We start from the raw sequence: 24,867 nt of genomic DNA on the forward strand, positions 1-24,867 counted from the left end.
TCTCTCTCTCTCTCTCTCTCTCTCTCTCTCTCTCTCTCTCTCTCTCTCTCTCTCTCTCTCTCTCTCTCTCTCTCATCTGTGTGTGTGTGTGTGTGTTTGTGTGTGTTTGTGTGTGTTAGTGTGTGTGTGTGTGTGTGTATCTATGGTGTATGTGTTGATAGGAAAATAACATGTTGCAGTTTTTACCACATGTTACTATTGTTATCTGTGGGATCTCATTTGGTGGTATGCACACTGCTGTACTTGACATGCATATTTTGCTTATCACACTCAAATGTTGTGATTAATCATTCATTCATTCATTATCCATCCATTCGTCCATTCGTCCATCCTTCCATCCTTCCATCCTTCCATCCTTCCATCCACCCATGTTAAGTGGTCGAAATATTGCCGTTAAGGACCGGTTTCAACACGAAATAATTTGTGAATATAACATACATTATCACACTTGAAATAAAAATACACTTGAAAAATATTATAAAGTTATGCTCTGCTAATCAAAACAAAGCGGGGCGGAACGTAGCTCCGTGGTAAAGCACTCGCCTGATGCGCGGTCGGTTTATCAAAGGCTGTGGCATGTGCTATCCTGTCTGTGGGATGGTGTATATAAAAGATCCCTTGCTACTAATGTAAAAATGTAGCGGTTTCCTCTCTAAGATTATGAGTCAAGATTACCATATGTTTGACATCCAATACACCGGTGATTAATAAATTAAATCAATGTGCTCTAGTGGTGTCGTTAAACAAAACAAGCTTTAACTAATGGAAAAAATGTAGTGGGTTTCCTCTCTAAGACTACGCGTCAGAATTACCAAATGTTTGATATCCATCAGCCGATGATTAATAAATGAATGTGCTCTAGTGGTGTCGTTAAACAAAAACAACCTTTAACTTTTAACTCGTCGTTTATGATATCATTTAAAGGGACATACCCTAGTTTTTTAACACTAGGGCATATTTTTTACTGTTAGAGCCGTTTCTTGGTAACTGAAATCATACTTTACTTAGATTTTATTGTTTAGATTATTCACTTCCGTACATTCGAAATGTTTTTGGTCATCCTGGTGTTTTTAATATCACAAAATGCATTTCTCATATTTTTAAAAACGCACGTGCGTCTGAAAAGTAACAGTTATGGAGTCGAGTTTTAGTCTATTTTTAGAGGGTATCTCGCCAGTCAAAGTCACAGACTCGTGTTTCACTCAATTCTAACTCTATCCAAATGTGTTACAGGTTTGTAGATTAACTAAACTTAGTGTTAATTTTCACGGGTTGAAACTAGGGTATGTCCCGTTAAGTGTTCAGTTTTCAAATCGATACAGCCTACTGACCCACAACAAACGGAGTTCTCTGAAACAAAATGGCATTTTTGTCGCACATTGTTAACTCGATTGTGAAACGCGAGCTGTACGACATTAAAGATTCATTGTTTTAAAGCAACGAGCCAGGGTGGAATTTTACACGCGCCAGAAGACACAATAGCCGTGTGGCTCTCCCGCAAAGGTGGATAAATATTAATGTACACGCTTCGTTTTGTTCTTTAACGTTAAATAAATAAACTAAATGTATGCTTCGTGATACAAAGCGAAATACTGGGGAAATGTAAAAAAAAAACGGATTTTGTTTTTTTCAATATGAAAATATATAGTATTTGTTACTACAAGGTACATGCAAAGATCTTGTTGGGTTGGGTGTTGGGTTTTTTGTTGTTGTTGTTGTTATTGGTGTGGGGTTTTTCAATATAAAAACAATATTTTTTTAATTAAAAGGTAAATACAAAGATCTTGCTGGGTTGGGTGGGGGGGGGGGGGGATGTTTGTTTGGTTTGATTTTTTTCAATATAAAAACAATATTTATTACTAAAAGGTAACTACAAAGATCTTGGTGGGTTGGATGGGCGGGGGGGGGGGGTGTTTGTTTTGTTGGGGGTTTTTGGGGGGGTTTTCCAATATAAAAATAATATTTGTTACTAAAAGGTAACTACAAAGATCTTGGTGGGTTGGGTTGGTGTGGGTGTGGGGGACCTTTGTTTTGTTGGGAGGGGGTTCAATATAAAAATAATATTTGTTACTAAAAGGTAACTACAAAGGTCTTATTTGTTTTTAATATAAAAATAATATTTGTTACTACAAAGGTATTTTTGTTTTAAATATGAAAATATATAATAATTTCTAAAGGCAGCTACAATCAGGATTGTTAGTGTTGTCTGTGATATAAAAAAGTGCTAATTTTACCTGTATGTTTACCTGTATGTACGTGGTTTAAAGTTTTTAAATATTTAGTTAACAAAACACCAGCAAGAAAAGAGATACAAGCAGTACTAAACAAAAAACAATCAATGAAAATTTACTTGATGAAGTTAAAATTTGTTTTGTTTAATGACACCACTAGAACACATTGATTATTAATCATCGGCTATTGGATATGAAACATTTGGTAATTTTGACATATAGACTTTGAGAGAAAACCCCTTTTTTTCATAAGTAGCAAGGGATATTTTATATGCGCCATACCATATACCAAGATCGTTGATGTATCAGTCGTGGTGCACTGGTTGGAACGAGGAATAGTTCAATGGCCCCACCGACGGGATCGATCTCAGACCGACCGCGCATCAAGCAAGCGCTTTACCACTGGACTATTTTATGCATACTCGGATGTACTATCAGCCATAAAAGTGAACTGGTTACACAAATATTAACGCTCTTGAGTATATTTTCAAACATGTCGATAAAGTGAAGCAGTTATCCAAATCTCTGCCAATGTTTACTCGCAAAAACAATCCACAGACAAAGACAAACATGTAAAGATGGCATTATAAGTTTTGTGTTTACTTTCATAATTTAACGCGGAAGAACGTATGTACTTATGCCGCCTTTCACGATTTCTGAGAAAAAAACACAAACACCAAAAGAGTTGAATATGTATTGTATATTGAAGTCCACTAATGTATAATTGTCCATTGAACTGTGTGTTTATGGCGAATCAAGTATGTATGTCGCTGTTTTAAAAAATGTTTTGTTTCGTGATGCCAGGACTAAGCATTGTGCTCGAGGCTCGATAATGTTGCTTCGTAATCTCTGTATTGGCTACAGCGTATTTAATCGCCATTCGAGCATCAGACTTTGTCGAGAAGTCTCGGCATAGATTTAATCATTGACGCGATGCTTCGAATTCTTTCTTTTTTTCCTTTCTTTCTTTCTTTCTTCTTTTTTTTTAATATAAAACGAAATTTTCAATAACGGCCACGAGCCGTGGGGTCGCCATGTTTGTATATGTGTGACTGGTTTTCTATGGCGATTCACTTCAGCCTCAAGTGGTATTGACCCACAACTGGAATCTCTCGACTGGTACCTTTGTTACCTGGGAAATGAACAGTATTTACATGCGCGCGGAACATCACTGTTTTTTGTATTGAGCTAAATGATCATCAGCTAGCGAGATTCTCGACATGGAATGTATTTCATCTGTGGTCTATAGCCGCCTCAGAACGAAATCGATTTCAGTGAATTGACATTAATAACGTAATTCTGGTCAATTTACCATTCACTTTCTTAAATAATCCTGTTTTGTTCGCAGAACACTTTGAAATGAAAACGGTTTGTTGTGTCACATTTCGGTCGTCAATACACTAAAACATCTGCCATGTGTGTGTTCGTTCTCAATTATAGTAGATGAAAACATATTTTCCATTGATGAAGTACATTGCATATTTTTCTCCAACACCTGCCTAAAATTATTAATCACAGAATTAAAGGGACTGTCCAGAATGTGCTGACATTTTAAGATGTCTCCCACCATTAGTCTTTTCAAAGATTAAAATTACATATTGAATACATTTTCTTGCTTAGAATGCCAATGTCTGCCAGGCGCGGATTCAAGCGGGGGCCTAAGAGGACCCCCCTCCCCCCAATATATATTACAGAATACACAAAAATGCAAAGTTATCCCTGTCCACCTGTCAAGGACCTTTAAATTCTATTTTCAAAAACTACAACGGGTTTTGAGCCCCCTCTATTAAAATATATTGTGGATCCGCGCATGTCTGCATATCCAGGATTTTTGTTCTGCCGTGTACTAATGTCTGCACCAGTCATTTTTAAAGGGACATTCCTGAGTTTGCTGCAAGTTTTAAGATGTTACTGACTAACAGAGACTTTTTGAAGACTGTAACTACATATCAAATATATTTTTCTGCATAAAATATTAATGGCTGTATATTAAACGTGTTTCTGATCGTTCTAATATTTGTACTAGGTTAAATTTCATTTTATTTCCTGAAAAAGATTTTTTTGTATGTACGAAATTATTTGAAGACAAAATCCAGTTTGGGCTTCTTACAAATATTAAGACGACCAGAAACTGATTGAATATACAGACACTGATATTCTAAACAAGAAAATATATTTAATGTGTAAGTTTAATCGTAGAACTATTTTATTAGTCGATAACATCTTACAATGTAGCAAACTCGGGAATGTCCCTTTAATTAAACTTTGCAATATATATTTTTTTTCCTAAGTATGAAATTATTGGGAGGTAAATTCTGGTTTGGGCTGCTACAAGCATTAGGACAAGAAAAAATACCTTGTAAATACAGACACTGATATTTTAAATAAGAAAATATCTTTAATATGTAATTTTAGTCACCAGCATAGCTGTAATAGTTGGAAACATCGTAGAATGGAAGCAAACATTAATTAAACTGTTGATTCTGTTCACCATATGTTACAATATTATGAACTTCCATCCATGTTATTTTACTTTCAGAATATTTTTGAAAACCATATTTTACACAAAATGTTCTTCTAAGCACTATATGGTTGTTTTATGACTGTTTTAGGGGGACATACTCGTGTGTGTGTGTGTGCGCGTGCGTGCATGTGTGTGTGTGTGTGTGTGTGTGTGTGTGTGTGTGTGCGCGCGCGTGTTCGTGTGTGTGCGCGCGCGCGCGTTTTTTTGTGTTGGGTTTATATTGATCGCTTGTATTTTTGGGGATTATTTCATTTTTTCTGTTAAAACATAATTTATTTGCTATGTCTAAAATTTCTAATATTTATGTATCAAATTCCAACTGTTTATGAGCTCTAAAAATCGCCACGTGTGTAATGTATTATATGAGCCTTCAAATGTCGATCTCTTCCAGGTATTATGAAACTGGTTCCATTAAACCCGGGGTTATTGGAGGCAGTAAACCCAAGGTCGCCACGCCCAAAGTGGTGGATGCTATTACACAATACAAGTCCGATAATCCAACCATGTTCGCCTGGGAAATCCGCGACAGGTTGCTTACAGAGGGCGTGTGTTCCCAAGACAACGTCCCCAGTGTCAGCTCCATAAACAGGTCAGTACGCTTCTAACATATAGTTTCATTGGACAGTCAAGTCTATCTAGGTCATCGTTGCACGTGTTACTTGTTTTGTTTTTTTGTGGTTTATTTGGCGCGTTGGTTTGAATTAATTGATGCCGAGTTTTGGTCCACGAAGAATAATTTTATGTTAGTCAATGTTCCTTCTATCCGCTTCTGAGTACAGATTAGAACATTTGAGTCTTTGCTTCGAAACAATTTAGGAATTGAATTTTACCGATTCTGATGGTATAAGGAAATGTTTTATTTAACGACGCACTCAACACATTTTATTTACGGTTATTATGGCGTCAGACATATGGTTAAGGACCACACATATAGTGAGAGAGGAAACGCGCTGTCGCCACTTCATGGACTACTCTTTTCGATTAGCAGCAAGGGATCTTTTATATGCACCATCCCACAGACAGGATAGTACATACCACGGCCTTTGTTACACCAGTTGTGGAGCGCTGGCTGGACTGATGGTATAAAACATGATGTTTCACCCCATCTGCCTGCATAAATTCCATATCCGCCCACCCTTCACACTTAAACGGTCTAACGTGAGGGGGCGGGATTTAGCTCAGTCGGTTGAGCGCTCGCTTGAGGTGCTTGCGTCGCAGGATCAAATAACCTCGATGGATCCATTCAACTGATTGGGGGTTTTCTCGTTCCAACCAGTGCACCACAACTGGTCAAGTGTCGTGGTATGTGCTTTCCTGTCTGTGGGAAAGTGCATATAAAAGATCCTTTGCTGCTTTAAGAAAAATGTAGCAAGTTTCCTCTGATGACTACGAGTCAGAAATACCAAATGTTTGACATCCATTAGCCGATGATTAATTAATCAATGTGCTCTAGTGGTGTCTTTAAACAAAACAAACTTTAAACAAACTTTTTCTAAATTGTGGTGTGTCTTTAAACAAAACAAACTTTAAACAAACTTTTTCTAAATTGAATTCTGTGTATAAATTCAAATTTAAAGAAACTTGTCCCTTGAATCAGGGCAGAGAGTTACACACACACACACGAGAGAGAGAGGAGGGGGGAGAGAGAGAGAGAGAGAGAGAGGGGGGGGGGGGAGGAGAGAGGGGGAGAGAGGAGAGAGAGTGAGAGAGGGAGCGAGAGAGAGAGAGAGAGGGAGGGAGGGGAGGGAGAGAGGAGGGGGGAGGGGAGAGAGGAGGGGAGGAGAGGAGAGGAGGGAGAGGAGGGAGAGAGGAGAGGGAGGGAGGGAGGGAGGCGGGAGAGAGAGAGAGGGGGAGAGGGAGGGAGAGGGAGGGAGGGAGGGAGAGAGAGAGAGAGAGAGGGAGGGAGGGAGGGAGAGAGGAGAGAGAGAGAGAGAGAGAGAGAGAGAGAGAGAGAGAGAGAGAGAGAGAGAGAGACAGACAGACAGACAGACAGACAGACAGACAGACAGACAGACACCACACACACACACACACACACACACACACACTAGGCACCCTTTACTATACAAATAGTTAGTGCACCTTAATTTGGCCATTAAACTGTTTTAGATGACTAAAACTAAAGTTTTATATATTTTTGTCAGTTATTGAAAAACAGCCAACAAAAAACAACAAAAAAAACAACCCAAACAAACCAACCACCCATAAATCTAAAATATCAAGTTGGAACATGAAGCCGACCAACTGTATTGAAAGTCAATGGTCTCTGAGAGATGATAACCGAAAATTGCTTGCCACACGCGTACAGCTAGCCACGTATACCCGATTACAACCGGGTGTGATACCCGAACGTATTGTTCCGTGTGGCCCCGTGCAAGGAGATGACACACGAGTATGGAATTGCACAAATGTTAATATGTTTTTCGCTTTGACGACCGAAACACAAGAAAAAGCAATTCTAATCCTTTTCATCGACTAATATTTTCAAGATGAACGCCTACAATGGCGTGATCACCTGCCTCGTGCACTTTAGTCTATGTGGAATTTCATCATTTGTATCATTATTTTTCAAACAAGCTGAGATTGCACGTGACTGATATGAATATACGTGTACTTATGTGTTACTGCTCCTGTTTATTTTTAGCAGACTACATCGACATGTTGTGTTAATATCCAAAACAGATTTCTTTAGAAGATGCGAATGGAATGCTAATAAACATTCTGAGAAAATATTTTCGTTGCGAGTTAAGACACTATTCAACGTTTTGTAGTGCATGCATTTATTACGTGAAAATAAACAACACAACATCGATTGTTATTACTAGCCACAGTTCAAGAATTAGTTAAATAAAAGTTAATAGCATAATTTCCATTTGGTTTGCTTGACTTGTATTTTCATCAATTTTAATGACTTAAATATGTGTCTTTGTATGTATAGGTGGGTGGGTGGGTGGATGAATGGGTGAATGGATTTTGTATGGATGGATGATGCATACACATTCTAAACTCAACAGCCTATTACTGTTGGTTACCGTAAGGCAGGTTATAGGGATGGTGGTGGACGGGGTGGGGGGCGTGTTACATTCTTTCACCACCTCCCACTCCTCACCCTAACACTTAAAACCATACACGTAGGTGTGTGGAGAATATGCGTCGACATGTTCTGCAGCCATTCTTACAGCCCCACTGTTCTTTTGCTGCTTCCACCGCGCGTTGGTCGGGTTTCACGCTGGGTGTCCCAGTCTCCTTCCTGCCAGGGGTGCGTTTTTGTCACTGCTACAGAGCTGCAGTCTTTTCAAAACAATCATTAATATTTAATGTTTTATGGGCTCCGGGGCTCAAAACGTGGGATCAAGCAAGGGTGCCTGCCACTTCCCTAATGATTAACATTATAAGGCCAAGATGGGGGTCTCGCCAAATTGAGCTCTCTTTTTTTTGCAACTGGGCTTTTGCCTTCCCGTGTCTGCGCCCGGCAGATCGTAAAGGGTATTATTAAAGAGGCAACCCGCGGCGCCGCCTCAATGCAAAGCGATTTCCTTCTTACTAGCGCCGCGTGTTAATGGTCGGTCTCTTTCCGTTTACCAGCGGGCCGTTGGCGAAGTGAAACATTACGGCACTGTGATCAGTTGTTGGAACACTCGTGTCGTTCTGCTGTGCGTTACTCGAACCGCTCGACCTTGGCAAATGTCTATTTTATAAGGTACGAGCGATCTTTAACAGTCTCAGACACAATGCTCCTTTTTCGGCGGAGGGACAATACGGAGAGAGAGAGAGAGAGAGAGAGAGAGAGAGAGAGAGAGAGAGAGAGAGAGAGAGAGAGAGAGAGAGAGAGAGAGACAGAGAGACAGAGAGAGAGGGGGGGGGGGAGGGAGGGTGTTCAGGTAGAAAAATGAAAAAAATATATATACCATTTGTGTAATTATATGTTCATCTGAAAGAAAAATGTTTCTTTGGGGTTTTTTTTCGTTTTTTTCTTCGTTTTGTTTCCGTCTCCACACCCATGGATAATGTGTCTTCTGCCCAAAATTTTTTTTGTTGTTTTGTGTATTATTTTAATGTTAAATGTTGGTAAATAATGTGTGCTTACAGTTACAAATTAACACATAATATAATTTCTTGCACTGTTAACTGTAACAGTCTAATAACAGATAATGTTATACAGATCTGTAATAGTGTGTGTACTACCTTGCCTGATAAGCCACGTGTGCGCGCTTCGCGAAGCTACTTAACATATTATCTAGATTTATAAACGCACAGCTTCAATTTACTACTCACGCCGTTTATCGGTCAGACGTAATTAGCATTGTCAAAGGCTCTTGTGAATGAGCGAAACAGGTGTAAACGTCGTTGTAATGAAACAGACATCCTAGCAGAACAAATCCCCATGGTACACGGAACCGTGTTTCGGAATACGTTCAGTTATCGTTCGCGGCGCTTAATAGGCGTCGTTGTCAACTCTGAAATATTCATTAGGGAATACCTTATGTTCTTGTTAGGCCATTGTCATCTGTTAGGGCTTAATACGATCTGCAATAGACCCGTTGTTACCCCCGCTCTTTGATATCGGACACATCAAAGCGATCGAGAAATTTCGCCACAAAAAGAAATGGACAATTAAAAATCGCTTGCGACTCCGCCCGGCGTAAAAATAAAAACGCGACTTCTCGCACCGGCGAGCGGTACTCGGAGACAGAAGAGTTACACGGAAATGGCCAATGTTAGTGGGGACTATATTTTTCCTCCTCCAGAGCATAAGAGTTACGTCATGGTTTATGGTAGATTTCACCTCTTTGGGCTTCGTCAGTGTTCGGGCTTTGGATTAACGGGTCGGCGTGATTGTACTATAAATGTCTTAAGTGGCGACCGGAGGCGGCGTGGTGTATTCGGGCGTAATGTCGTAATTTTAATATCATATTAAGAACTTGCGAATCAGTCTCATCTCTGACGACGTCATTGTTCCCCGGACACGGACGAATGCGCAAATTAGGCTATCAGATGAGCGTGTTATGCCGTAATATCAACATATTTGATTCCTAATTTTAGTTCGCGAGTGAAGAGTTTTTGTTTTACCCTCGACTACGAAAATCTTTTAACATCTTGACGTATAAGAAACGCGCGAAATTTGGCACCAGATGGGAGGAACGATTCCGATTATGCATGGGTGGAGAAATGAGAAGTTTTCTCGTCACAGTATGGCCAGTGAAGTGGCCATTTCCACCGGTATTAATTAAACATTGGTAATAATCTGTCTGGGTTTAGATCACAAGCAATAATCACGGTTCAGAACTACCCGTCCTTCGCGTCTGCGGCCCAATGGCGTCTGGAACGCGTTCGGCCATTATCTACACAGGTCTTTCTTTCCCTTTTCACGCGGTCTGAGTCTTTTTACGCTCAAAGTGTGGGTAATTTGGTTCGCTAGAATTAAATTTTTCGATTGGTTGGACGTTTTCATTCGGATGCAGGATTGCGTACACCTTCGGCCATTGTTAGACTGGTTGTTTTTTGTTGCGCCGTTTACAGTTCCTGCAAGGCAAAGACAAAACGTGCGTTGTTAACCCGTCGTTTTGTTGTGTATGTTCCACAAACACAGAAGATGTCGACTATTAAACGTTCCTCCCGTCTGGCCTGATATTAAAACATGTTTAGGTTTTTTTCTCTCATTTTGGAATTGAAAATATAAGGGTGATTTGTCTTCGAGTTTCACGATTCATGGAATTTATTTAATGTTAAACTTGCTGTTAAAACTAACGAGATTCGTTAGTGACAGATGAATAATTATTACATCCAAGCTTTGCCGCTACTCCTGCAAAATAAACTCAACAAAAACTATCAACCTATTATAATTATTATAAAGCAGCCACATAAGGAATATGATAAATGTTATTACAAATACGTACTAGTATTACGTCTCCCTATCTTTAAATCTGTTCCTCAAACAATTCACCCCTCTCTCTCTCTCTCTCTCTCTCTCTCTCTCTCTCTCTCTCTCTCTCTCTCTCTCTCTCTCTCTCTCTCTCTTATTATTATTACCGGCCTCGATGGCGTCGTGGTTAGGCCATCGGTCTACAGGCTGGTAGGTACTGGGTTCGGATCCCAGTCGAGGCATGGGATTTTTAATCCAGATACTGACTCCAAACCCTGAATGAGTGCTCCGCAAGGCTCAATGGGTAGGTGTAAACCACTTGCACCGACCAGTGATCCATAACTGGTTCAACAAAGGCCATGGTTTGTGCTATCCTGCCTGTGGGAAGCGCAAATAAAAGATCCCTTGCTGCTAATCGGAAAGAGTAGCCCATGTAGTGGCGACAACGGGTTTCCTCTCAAAATCTGTGTGGTCCTTAACCATATGTCTGACGCCATATAACCGTAAAATAAAAATGTGTTGAGTGCGTCGTTAAATAAAACATTTCTTTCTTTCTTTCTATTATTATTATTATTATTTCTCTCTCTCTCTACCTCGCTCTCTGTCTAACCAATCACTATGCCCTTTAGATACATAACAGACCGTCAACAAACTACACACCAAAAGGAACAAACCTGATCTTACGACATAAGCATGCAAAATAACCATCAACTTAACTAATGTGTCATATTCATATAATGCTTATGTGGACGTGTGAAACAATTTAAGTCCGGCCGTGATGGGGTTATGGAGAGAAGACTTTTAGATTTCTGATACGAGAGATGACACGTTGTGCACTGTAGGCTGGGATTACTGATAATGACATCAACGTCAAACTGTCATTTCAGAAACTTCGGGTATGGGCGACACGTCATACATTGCTTAGATTTGGTTTTCTAAAGACAATCAGAAAATGCTGAAGTCACGATGGTTAAAACAATATATTTATTGCCCAGACGCATGCAACCGATAATGTAACGTTACCAGTGTATTCACATCCCGCGTGTTCGCTATAAACATAACATGTAATATTTCGATTTGTCATGTTCGCATATTCCTGACACATCCAAACAAAGCTAGACCAAGAAAACCGATGACGTCATCCACTGCAAAAGATAACAAGAAACGAACTGCGTGAACCCACGAAAACCGGTTGTACAATAAATATATACCAAAAAAACCTGTGCATTGGCGATTTTCACAAAGTTTGCGGTTGCGTGTCTAGGAATCGTACGGAAGCACCAAGCCACAGATCAGTTTCCGTAGGCAAGCCTTGGACAATGACGTTTTTTGCCAGTCTTAAAGGCCAAGTGTCAATTTGCACAGTTGAGATGAGCTCAAACTGCCGGCCGGGTATCGTGTGTCGCCGTTCGTTTAAAGCACTCCCGTGGACCAGTTGACCTGTTCGAAGAATAGTATCCATTTTGGTTCGCGTGATGTGGTTTGCGGTGTGGCTACTTTGGTTCACTTCAAACTGTTGCTAAAGATTTATTGAGTGAAACAGTTATTATGAGCTTTAGCAACCACGTTTACACACACACACCCCAAATTTTATTTTTTAAAAATAAAATAAATAAATAAAATAAAATAAAATAAAATAATAAAAAAATGTTGGAAACTTTGTTCATCTGATCTATTCATCTTTTTCTTTTTTTAAGAAAGATAGAGAAAACCTTCTAAAGTGGCTAGTGACCTATGTTAATTTCAGTTCTAATCAGTTCTCAGTTCTCTACGACTGGTATATTACAAACCGTGGTATGTTATGTACAAGTTCCCTGTTAATTGGTAAGAGTAGCGTATGTGTTGTATAACTTACCATATGACAGACCACTAATGGTTGGACTGAACGAAATAGAATCCCAGAGGCAACAATGTTAATGTATGTGGCTACAAATACTATATGCAAGGTAGAGTCCAAAGGACATATTGACATATTGCGGGAAGTATCTAAGTCGGTAGAACTCACTCTCGCGTGAGATGATGATTCGTAGGATAGAACCCCTCGGTGGACCCATACTCTGATTGGGTTTTTCCCGTCCCAACCAGTGCCCTACGACTGGTATATCAGAGGCCGTGGTATATGTTGTCCTGTCTGTGGGAATATGCATATGAAAGACGCTTGCTGTTGATAGAAGTATGTAGGTTTCCTCTGAAGACAAAATGTCAGAACTACTAAATGTTTGACATCCCATAGCCGATGGTTAATTAATTAATGTCGTTAAACAAAACTCCTTTTTTTTCAGGAGAACAGCCACTCCTAATAACTACTCATAGTTTGTTGTCCAAAGATTTTAGAAGCATTAGTCGTCATAAATGGAAAATGCAAAACTGTTTTCAAAATTCTAAATCGTATATCGGTACAAGTCCGAGTTGAAGGTATACATTTTACAAAGCCGTACGTAAAGCGTGATTGTTTTCGTTTTACGACACCACTAGAGCACATTGATTTGTTAATCATCGTCTATTGGATGTCAAACATTTGGTAATTTTGGCGTCTAGTCTTAGAGAGGAAACCCGCTACATTTTTTTAGTAGTAGCAATGGATATTTTATATGCACCATCCCACAGCCAGAATAGCACGTACCACGTATATTATTTGATATACCAGTCGTGGTGCACTGGCTGGAACAAGAAATAGCCTGTACGTAAAGCAGAACAAAAACAAAAAAATCGATTTCGGGCGTACGTGCATATTTCTGCAAATCGCTTGATATTTATCATTTGCATTCGCGAAACGATGTTATCAGATGAAATTAAGTATCGTCGATCATTCAGTGTTCGTTAAGACATAATCCTATTGTGGTCACGTGCTGTTCTTTATCTACGTTTATTTCAAGTCTTTTGTTTGCACTAGACAATTACTGCTGTATTTCTTTTGTTGTCTGATTCGATGGTTCCACGAAACAGTAACACTATACACGTGTAACATGTACCTACAATAAGTGTACGCACTTACCTGCAGTCCAGTCCTGCAGTTTTGTACGTGTATAACACACTTGTACAAATAATCTGTTTCAGACTTGTATATTATACCAGTACCTTAAAGGGACATTCCTGAGTTTGCTGCAGTTATAGACTAACAGAGACTTTTTAACGATTTTAATTACATATCAAATATATTTTTCTGCATAAAATAGTAGTGGCTGTATATTAAACGTGTTTCTGATCAATCCAATATTTGTAATAGGTTAAATTTCATTTTATTTCCTAAAATAAATGTTTTCGTACGTACAAAATTATTTGAATACAAAATCCAGTTTGGGCTTCTTACAAATATTATGACGACCAGAAGCACATTGAATATACAGACATTGATATTCTAAATAAAAGAAAATATATTTAATATGTAAGTTTAATCGTAGAAATATTTTATTACTCAGGAATGTCCCTTTAAGATCTGTATGTCAAAGGTCATGGTATGTGCCAATAAGACATATCGTATTACATACTGTTTATTACTTGAACTGGGAAAACGAAAATATTTTTGTTCTGCCTAATCACACATACATGTATATTTTTCTTTTTGTAATTATTAATGTTCCGATATTTGTGACGTTTTTTAGATAAGGTTTACTCTGTCATCTTGGTAAATATCTCAAACAGGCAACATATTTACGTCCACAACTCATTTGAATGTCCATCGTCCAAATACACAATGTCTGATGTATATATTTATGCCTATGAGCCTCAAGGTTTATAGCAAATAAACTATACTATACAATGTTTTCAAGGAGAGTGGGAAGCTTGGAAACACTTTAGATGTAATAAATTCTACGTATATTACATCCAACCATTCTGAAATGGATGTCGGAATTAATATCACTTTCCGAACGGATCTCTTAAAAAATAATCAAAAATCTAAAATACCGCGTAACACATGCGAAGTCGATTTTTTCGTCGTAGAGTGTATTTTAAACTTGGCCAAATGAATTTTCCTGCCATTGCACAGTGCACCTGTCACACCCCTAAGTTCCGGTTCACTTTTCTTCCTTACTTTGCCAGAGAGTTCCTCTATGTAACGCATTAACCGCGTAGCAAACTGTTTCCCAAGACATTTTCAAAATATGCATCCTCGTGTGAAAACGAGAAGGGAATATGTTTGTTGTGCGATTTTGATGAGCTTCTTACAGCATGGGGTATGGGGGTTAAGTGAGCTTGTGTCCGTCTTACGTACGACGTTTCCGAAAAAGAAAGAGAAACGAGAGAGAAAAAACACCTTCCGCGTCTAACATATGTTTCCGGACCAGGCGAGGGAATACCTGTTGCAAATGAAACATGAAAGTTGAATGGCATGGATCGCTCTCTCTCTCTCTCTCTTTCTCTGTCTCTCTCTTTCTTGTGTTTTTCTTACATATGGTTTTTCGCTCGCCAGCAGATTGTTACCAAGTTTCGTTTAACTTGGCGGTGTTTGTACAAGTTCCTAAGTTGATACGGGTCTTGCATGCCGTAGGAACATTTTGGCGACTCGGTTGATTTACGTGCAGAATCATTTGTAAGAAAATATCGCTCAATTTTTACGAGTGATGAAATGGCTTTGAGCTTAGCGACGGAAGGTAACGCCAGTGCAGAATCATTACAGCGTAGGGGTATAAAATATGATTTATAATAAATCTGAGGGGCGGGGCATACAGATAATTATTGACAGAACTTATATCCTTTTCTTTGAGAAACGATGTTTACTGAAGGAGGGGGCCGTTTCTGAGCATTATGTTTTATACAATGATCATTCAAAACCCCACTCCCAACCCCACCCCTATAGAAATCCTGCAGTGCCTGTCCTTTTGCAAAGTTTGCAACGTCCATCTTTTCGAATATCTTGAATTGTGGTCTGAAAAGTCTGAAACATATTCTAACCTTTGATTTCATAACAGCGTTAGTAGTTTGGGCTCGACTTCATTCAGATTCATTATATCATGTTAACCGGCCTCGATGGTGTCGTGGCTATGCCATTCGACATAACGCCTGTAGGTACTGGGTTTGCATCCCGGTACCGGCTCCCACCCAGAGCGTGTTTTAAAGACTCAATGGGTAGGTGTAAGACCACTACACCCTCTTTTCTCTCTCTAACCAATAACAACTAACCCACTATCCTGGACAGACAACCTAGGTAGCTGAGGTGTGTGTGTGTGTGTGTGTGTGTGTGTGTGTGTGTGTGTGTGTGTGTGTGTGTGTGTGTGTGTGCCCATGATAGCGTGCTTGAACATTAATTGGATATAAGCACGAAAATATGTATACACAAACAATATCATGTTAAGCGTAATGAATAAACGTCATTAAAACTTTATACTATGTACTGAACTGGATACTTTTGTGCCCGTGGTGTGTTCGTGTGTTTGTGTTTGCATGTGTTGTATGTGTGTGGATATGTAGTATGGATATGTTTGTATATATGTTAGTTTGTATATACTAGTACATATAATATGTTAAAAATGTTTGTGTGTGTGTGTGTGTGTGAGAGAGAGAGAGAGAGAGGAGAGAGAGAGAGAGAGAGAGAGAGAGAGAGAGAGAGAGAGAGACAGACAGACAGACAGACAGAGCCAGACAGAGCCAGACAGGCAGAGAGAGAGAGAGAGAGAGAGAGAGAGAGAGAGAGAGAGAGGAGAGAGAGAGAGAGAGAGAGAGAGAGAGAGAGAGAATGTGAGAGTGCAGGCGTATATGTGCGGATGAGAAAAAGAGACAAATAGACAGGCAGAGTCCGAGACTGAACTATTTGAACATCCTGTGTATGTCCTCCACGACACTGTCACACCAGGCGGGTGATTAGATCCTGTGTCAGCTACCTGTATTTGTAACACGGTCATTACGAAGGGAGATTGATTTTCCTATCTCGCCAACGCGAACCACTAACTTAAAAGAGTGTATAAATACCTGTTTTTAATGGTCGCATTGTAACTCGTTTGGTTTGGCACATAAAGCCTAATACAAAATATCCTCGTATTATCGATTGGTTTTGTCTGTTGTCGGATATGACAAAATCGACCATTACCATCTGTTGTAAACGAAGTCAGAAAGGTGCTAAATTAAAGTAGGCCCAACAACCGAACGGTCGTTGGTTTGCAGCCCACTGCTGGTGCATTGTGTGTACAGTATATGTTGTGTTTGCGTGTTCAAGAAATAGTCAAAACAAGTATATAACGGTGACGAGAATTGAAGACACAACTCAATATATCCTATACACGTGTATGTGTAAAGAGATGCTCCATTTATCCATCTCATATACACATTTACGCACGTAAGCACGCACATATATGCAGACAGACAGACAAGCAGACAGACAGACAGACAGACAGACAGACACACACACACACACATATACAGATATACACACACATATACACACACATACATACACACACACATACATACATACATACATACATACATTTTTAAAAAATCATTTTATTTTATTTTATTATTTATAATTATCTATCAGTCCATCCATCCATCCATCTATCTATCCAACCATCCATTGTGTCATAAAGTTTTCCAGTACATTTCATTCATGACACTTTTGGTGGTTTCTGACACCCAATAGGCCATGTGTATTTTTGTGCTGGGGTGTCGTTAAACATTCATTCATTCATTCATTCATTCATTCATTCACGTCACTTTTGTTTCATGTATTTATAGAATTGTACGAAACCGCGCGGCTGACTCCGCCCGAGGCTCCCCGTCCAGTCAATCAAGCCCAACGGGCGTGGTCGAGGGCCAGGGCATGTCTCAAGCCAGCCCCTCCCCTAACGGAGACGTCGTGCTACAGAGGTCAGGGCCGTACACGATCAGCGGAATTCTCAGCACGTCCAATACCGCCAAGAGGAAAGGAGACACTGAGCATGGTGAGGCCTTACAAACCAAATTAAGTTTCCTGTAAAGTGCCGAATTATTCTAGTGTCAGACTACCAAATGCCACGAAAACGTTGGCCAACTTTCTGGTCGCATTACAACCCAACCGTCGAGTTGGTCAACTTCGTCGTGACAGTTGGTAGTTTGAACCTAGCATTAGATAAAAAAAATGTTTTTGTTTTCTTTCTTTCTCCTTTTTTTTTTTTTTTTTTTATTTTAATTTTATTATACTACATTCACCTTCTATAGGGTCACATAAAATGTTATGTGTTTATTTTTGTCACCTTCATATTAATAAAATTTAATAATCAAAGTAATGTCAGGTCCCCGGAAACACATTTTTTCTTTACGATGAAGAGTGGTGTGAAAATAAAAACACACATAGCCCCCCATAAAAATAACATAAAACCCCTCTACAAAAAAAACTAACAACAACGGATAGGTGGATAGGTTTAAATGGATGGATGTATGAATTTATGGGTGGTTGGATGGATGGATGGATGGGATCTAACTGAAAAGAGAGCGGAAGGAGTGGACGGACAAACGAAGGGATGAATGGATGGATGGATGGATAGATGGATGAAGACTTATATATGTTTGGGTCGATGAAGAAAGAAAAACTGCCTAAGATGGAAACAATGACGGCAGAGAGGAGAAGAAGAAAAAAGATGTTATCATCTTCCTGCTTTCAAAGTAAAATGTCAGATCTCTGGAACACAAATATTCGATATATTTCCCGGAAGTTTGTAACAGCGATTTAATCACGAAACCGAGTCCCATCACCGGCAAGCGCCATGTGCGTAAATTATTCATCTCTAATGAACGGGGGCATCAACGTCGAGGGAAACGTCATGTGACATTGTGCTACTTTCTAGACTAATTTCATTAATATCGCGTCGACCGGCTTCTTCTGACCAAGGGCTGTTCGGGGTACAACGCCAGTGATGTTTTTAACGGTCAATTACTTCCAAACATCACCCCCAGACAGGTAAAATTATCCTCGGGGACCTGTGCTTTGAAATTTGAAACTCCATTCGGTCCGGGCCTCGTGATTGTGCGGACGAAAGACAGCTTCAGGCTAGATCTAGTGGGGAAAAAAGGGGGGATTAGCTGTCATTGTAGTGGAATATTATTAAAGTGGTAATGAAACTGACCGTTGAGGTTTATTTGTGTGGAAATAATTGTTTTGAATAATTCTGAACCCTGTTGGGTTATGTGTTTACTTCGTTGCGAAGATATTGTTTTAATAATTCTGTTTGGTTAAGGGTTTTTCGTATCACCACAATACCCCCCAAAAGAAACTAAATAAAAATAAATAAAATAATAATAACACAACACAACACAAGAAAACTAAAATTAATATATAAAATAATATGTACTAAAGTGAGTGAGTCCTTCTTCAATATTTTAAAATAAATTATTTGCTGCAGATTGTACGCAAAAACTCAGTAATGTTATTGGCAGCACGAGCTTTGGTTTAAAATATTTTTACTTAACTAAAGTTTAATTACTTCAAATGTTTCCAAATAAAATGTCAGACATAAATGTTTTAAATTGTATTCTTTATTACGTGCACATATTGACGCCAAACAAATGAGTAAGAATTAAGTTGTAATGTGTAATTATAAACACATGCAAATACAAATACGTAAGTGTCTAGTTTATAGAATGTACATTTTACTAAATGCAAAATCTGTTATCAGTGAAATTTATCACAAATATGAAACTTATAAAATGTGAAATGAATGAGGACTTAATTTTGTTTGCTTATAATATGTTTATTTCTTAATTTTCGAATACAAATATTATATATAATTTAGATAACATGTGTTCAACTGCATTCTGATAAGTTTTCATGTAGTTTTTTTAACCGAAACCGTAGGTTGAAAAAAAAAAAAAAAAAAAAAAAAAAAAAAGTACATTGTATGTAAAAACAATTATAAATTTGAATTTATATGAACTAACAATAAAATAATGACAATAAATATTATTAGAACGCCAGCAGTATTCTTTTAATGTCATTGACAATCAACGTTGGTCATTCATAAGTTGTCAGTTTAACAACAGGCACACAATATACACAAACATGAACATCATGGCATGTAATTGACATGTAACCGATTCAAATGTCAAAACTAATACTGGTTAACGTGTATACTAGTATAATATACACATACACGTGTATTGTTTAATATGTACATTTCCTTCTTTCTAAATACCGTTTCGGGAAGCCACTAAATGTTGTCTTTTGTTACAGCATGTTGGTAAATGTTATCAAAGAAGACATGTTTTCTTTGAAGTCCAGTCTTGCCTAGCCTTCGACTTTATTTCTACGACAGCCATGTTCAGTTTGATTCTAGCGTCTTTTGTAGATACACGATTTTAGATTGCCACTTGACAAACACGTTCAGTCGTGTGTGGCGACTACTTAAGAAATAATGAATATGGACACTTAGCAAATCAACCGAGCGAAGATCATACATTTCCAGCGCGATGTTTAGCTAGAGTCCGTAAATACCTGGAAAAGAAACTGACAGTCTTTTCGTTGTCGTATAACAGGTGTTACGCGCGGGGACAACCTAAGAACGTGTATATATTCAAACCACTGGTGCGCATGACATTTGACATTTCAATTGCGGTTGTCAAATTAAAACTTTTCCCCCATAGTATTAATTCACAATGATCCCCTTTTATTTTCTCTCATTTTTGACAGAATAATGAATTATACATTTTATTTTTAAAAGAAAACCCCCCAGATAAACATTAAAAATCTGTAGTATATAAAAAGCAACACCTAATTTTAGTTATGAATTATGCAGTTTGTCTTAAAACGAAATGGAGGGGGGTAGAACAAAAGTCTGAAACATGTATACAGCACGTCATCTAATAATGTTATAATTATTTATGATTGTGTCTTAAATATTTTGAATATTAAATCATTTCGTGTCACTTTCTGCACGTTTCATCTGCTTTTTTCCTCATTAATTCATGTAATGTATGATTAGATAATTATTAATCAATAATTTCACCCTTACACACCTACCTATTAGATACTCTCTCTCTCTCTCTCTCTCTCTCTCTCTCTCTCTCTCTCTCTCTCTCTCTCTCTCTCTCTCTCTCTCTCTCTCTCTCTCTCTCTCTCTCTGCCTCTCTCTGCCTGCCTCTCTCTCTCTCACTCTCTCACTCTCTCTCTGTCTCTCTCTCTGTGTCTCTGTCTGTGTCTCTGTCTGTCTCTGTCTATGTCTCTCTCTCTCTCTCTCTCTCTCTCTCTCTCTCTCTCTCTCTCTCTCTCTCTCTCTGTGTCTCTCTCTCTCTGTCTCTGTCTCTCTCTCTCTCTCTCTCTCTCTCTCTCTCTCTCTCTCTCTCTCTCTCTCTCTCTCTCTCTCTCTCTCTCTCTCTCTCTCTCTCTAGTGCATATATATCTCTTCAATGCTCAAAGAACCTGAATACAATGTATTTATTAATTTATTAGTGTAACTTACTATGGACTTGCTCAAAATCTAGAAAAAGTAATAAAAATTGTTTAAACAATTGATTCACAGGTAGGTGTAACAGCGTACGTAACTAGTATAGTGTATATAATCAAAGTAATGCATCATATTTTCTCTATTTATAAAGACACTTAGAGGCCTCCATTTCACAACTACTTCTGTAAATTAAACCCCAAGCCACGGTTTTCGATTTTCTCTCTCCCAGCATGCAAAGACGTTAATCGTCAGATATTTTTTTGTATTAGTCTTCATTTGACCAGATGAAAACCCTCAATGGAATCTGATGCCATTAGTGAGCGATCAAGACCCAGGCTGCAGGCAATTTCCCGACTTGTAATCGGGTGTGATGCGTCCCAGGCAAAAAAACTGCATTAAAATCTCTTGGCCCATAGAAACGTATTTATTCTGCGTGTATAAGCATCATACACGTTTTAATTAATGTCTCCAGACACATAAAGCGAACCCGGACGGGCACAGTCGTCGAGTACTTTGTGCGGGTGCCATGTTAAATAAGTTGTTTTTCACTTTGAATCCTTTCTATTGAGGAAACTTCATTTCCGTGAGCTTACGAAGCGAAAGCGCCATAGTGAAAAGTCGTGTTGAATTGTGTTCAGGAGATATAGCGCCACGGGGAACCAGTGTCAGCTAAGAGGCCAGAAAGGTCAAGGCAGCTGATATGATTATTAAACAATAAAAAACCACTCTTTTTTTCTAAATATGAAATATATTTATTTTTTGATAAACAAATTGTGTCGTTGTAAAAGGGACATTATTTTGGGCCACCAATGATGATCAAACAACAGGATAAAAGCCTTATTTTTATAGATATATTATTATTATTATTATTATTATTATTATTATTATTATTATTATTATTATCATTATTATTATTTATAAATTGTATTGTTAAAGGGACAAAGTTGATACGAGTCATGTTAAAGGCACTTGTTCCAAACTAAATGGCCGATTCAGAAACGTTAGTGTTTTATGTTTTATAGAAAAATGTAAATGTTTCTCCAAAACTATATTATGTCAGAATTATCAAATTTAATGTTTGACACTCAGTAGCTGATGATTAAAAATGAATGTGCTCTAGTGGTGTCGTTAAACAAACAAACAAACAAACTTTTAAGAGAGATACAGAAGACCGACGCTACATTTATGGTTATAGTTTTGAGTTAGCAGCAAGAGTTCTTTTATAAAGACATTTTTTTTTTGTCAACAGTGCACCATATACCACGACTTATGATATACCAGGCTTTGCACACAGCTCTTGATTAGCCAGCAACAAAAACTGAACTTAATAAAATTGAGGCTAATTGGTGTGACTACCCAGAGTTACCGTCCCTGAATAATGAATGAAATAGCAACAGATGACATGCTGTGATAATAAATTATTGAGGTCGAATTTCACACAAAAATTAAGAAGATCGACATTTGAAAATTGAATCTATAGAGATGGTACTTAGAAATATCGGTTATTTTATCGCGCTTGGTATGATTAATATTAAATTATAGTTTCATAATAGTACTCATTATGTGTTTCCATTCGTTTTACTTGCACTTGTTTTCATTTTCCATTAAAGTATTAATGTAGCGTATCTTCTATAAATTCGACAATGGAAAAAAAATCGCTGACTTTGGGAAACCGATACTTAAACGAACCTGAACCGATGGTTGACATAATGTTTTGTATAACTTTTGTTGCGAACTATAATCAATATGAAAGTTTTGTCAATAACCCGTAACCGTGTACTGAAGATATGCTCGTATAAGGAAGATAATTTGTGGACTTTTGCGGACTTCTATATTGACTGTGTTCGATTTGTTCATACTTCAAAATGAAAAATAGTCATTATAATGTGTACGCGAGCGTAACCGTGTGTATGCGTTCGGTTGTTGCAATGTTGAGAGTTAGATAAATGAGAGAAAGGAAAGTTAAAACTAGGTACATAGACAGACAGACAAAAAGACAGACAGACAGAAAGAAGGAAAATCAGACGGGCGGGCGTGCAGACAGATGAAGATACATATATATAATGTTTGTTTTGTTTAACGACACCACTAGAGCACATTGATTTATTAATCATCGGCTTTTGGATGTCAAACATATGATACTTTTGATATACAGTCTTAGAAAGGAAACCCACTACATTTTTTTTCATTAGGAGCAAGGGATCTTTTATATGCACCATCCCATAGACAGGATAGCATATACCACCGCAGTTGATATACCAGTCGTGGTGCACTGGCTTGAGCAAAACATAGTCCACTGACGGGAATCGATCCTAGTCCGACCGCGCATCAAGCGGGCGCATTACCACGAGGATACCTCCCGCCCTAGACAGATATATAGACGGATAGGTCGACAGACAAACACAAAGAAAAAATAGATCAACAGTAGAAAAAGTAAAAATGTGAAAGAAACAAAGAAAGAAAGAGAAATAAATAAAGAGAGGGAATGTAAGACAGAAAGAAAGAACTGCAGAGAAAAATAACATTTAAAAAAAGGGTTTAATTTCTCACAAGTGTATCAGATCCGTCGTCTTGCGATGACCGAGACTACGGCGGCGCGCAGCTCCGAATTGACTTCCGGCAGGCTGGTATACATTACGCGACGCGATAATGTCCCGGATGCTGTACGCAGGCTGGCATTCGGGACGAGTCACAAGATACAAACTGAGAGGAAACCAGTCGTAATTAGGAATTCAAGTTAAGAGGGGTTGCGGTGCCAAAGTGTTGAGACAATCGAGGCTAGAGTGATTTGCAGTTCACGCTCTTTGTGGAACCGGAAATGACGAGTGCGCCTGAAATTGGCCATTTGTCTAAAGCCGCCACTGCCTGACTAATTTTATAGCAACACTGTGCTTGGAAGCGGTCAGATGACAAATGATGGGACCGCTAAGATGTCCCAGTGTGTTTGGTTAGACACATTAGCCGATGACATTTTATTAAACATCGATGGATTTAATCATTAGTTATATTAGTTAGCACAGACAATAATGGCACGTTGATGATTGGAATACAAAATGCCAGCTGAAATTTTATGAAAGACAAATTTTAGCAGCAAGTGCCATATTTCACTATTTTTTTATATTATGTTGTGATACATAACTACCGAATCAATACGTGCTTCACATAATTATTATTATGTGCATAATTAATAACTAATTTTAGAATGCTGAAATTGTAATGTGCCGTTACTAGGTGTAAACAGTGGCTTTTTGAAGAATTCTAGAAATAGAAAATTCTATTCTAAAAATAGAAAATAGAGTGAAAAATCTAGTCAATTATCTATCAAAATAGCAGCTATTTCATTGTCCACAAAGAATTATGGGTAAATGGCAGTTTTTAAACATTAAAATAAAAGACAAATTTTGTGTACTTTTAAGTGGGTTGTTGTTTGTTTTTCTTGCGAGGTTTTTGGAGGGTTTATTTTTGTTATTTGGTTTGTTTTTTTGTTTGTCTGGTGGGTTTTTATTTTTTTTCGTTTTTTTTTATTGGGGGTATTTAATTTTTAAAACATTAAAATGACAAATAGATTGTTTGGAATTTAAACACTTATTTAATATATTTATGGGTTGGGAGTAATTAGTGTTAACGTTTAGAGTAATTCATGCCAGTATTGTTTATTAGTTCGTTATATATTTGAATCGGGTTTCTTTTTCAGTATCCAATGACGACCACAGAGAAGGAAGTGAAGGTGCTAGCGGACCGGGTGATAATAGACTGGAAGTAAGTCCGTTATTGAAATATTTATAATCACAGCTTCAATATGTTGTCATTCAGCATTTATCTTTAGAATCACAGTTTCATATATTAATTAATTTATTAATTAAAATGAGTAAAACGTTATTTGATTAAAATATCATTATA

At 38.1% G+C, this 24,867-nt stretch overlaps 1 protein-coding gene across 10 annotated transcripts in view; it reads left to right on the forward strand.

The window, feature by feature from the left end:
* LOC121378384 (paired box protein Pax-2a-like) overlaps positions 1-24,867 on the forward strand; it is a 181,570-nt gene that overhangs the window by 130,424 nt on the left and 26,279 nt on the right. For all 10 annotated transcript variants that reach the window (XM_041506529.1, XM_041506535.1, XM_041506534.1 and 7 more), the window contains 3 exons: positions 5,147-5,344; positions 17,288-17,493; positions 24,662-24,726. In XM_041506529.1, the coding sequence (XP_041362463.1) occupies positions 5,147-5,344; positions 17,288-17,493; positions 24,662-24,726 (469 nt within the window). The remainder of the gene's footprint in view (positions 1-5,146; positions 5,345-17,287; positions 17,494-24,661; positions 24,727-24,867) is intronic.

This window comes from Gigantopelta aegis, chromosome 8, assembly GCF_016097555.1.
Source record: "Gigantopelta aegis isolate Gae_Host chromosome 8, Gae_host_genome, whole genome shotgun sequence".
Lineage (NCBI taxonomy): Eukaryota > Metazoa > Mollusca > Gastropoda > Neomphalida > Peltospiridae > Gigantopelta > Gigantopelta aegis.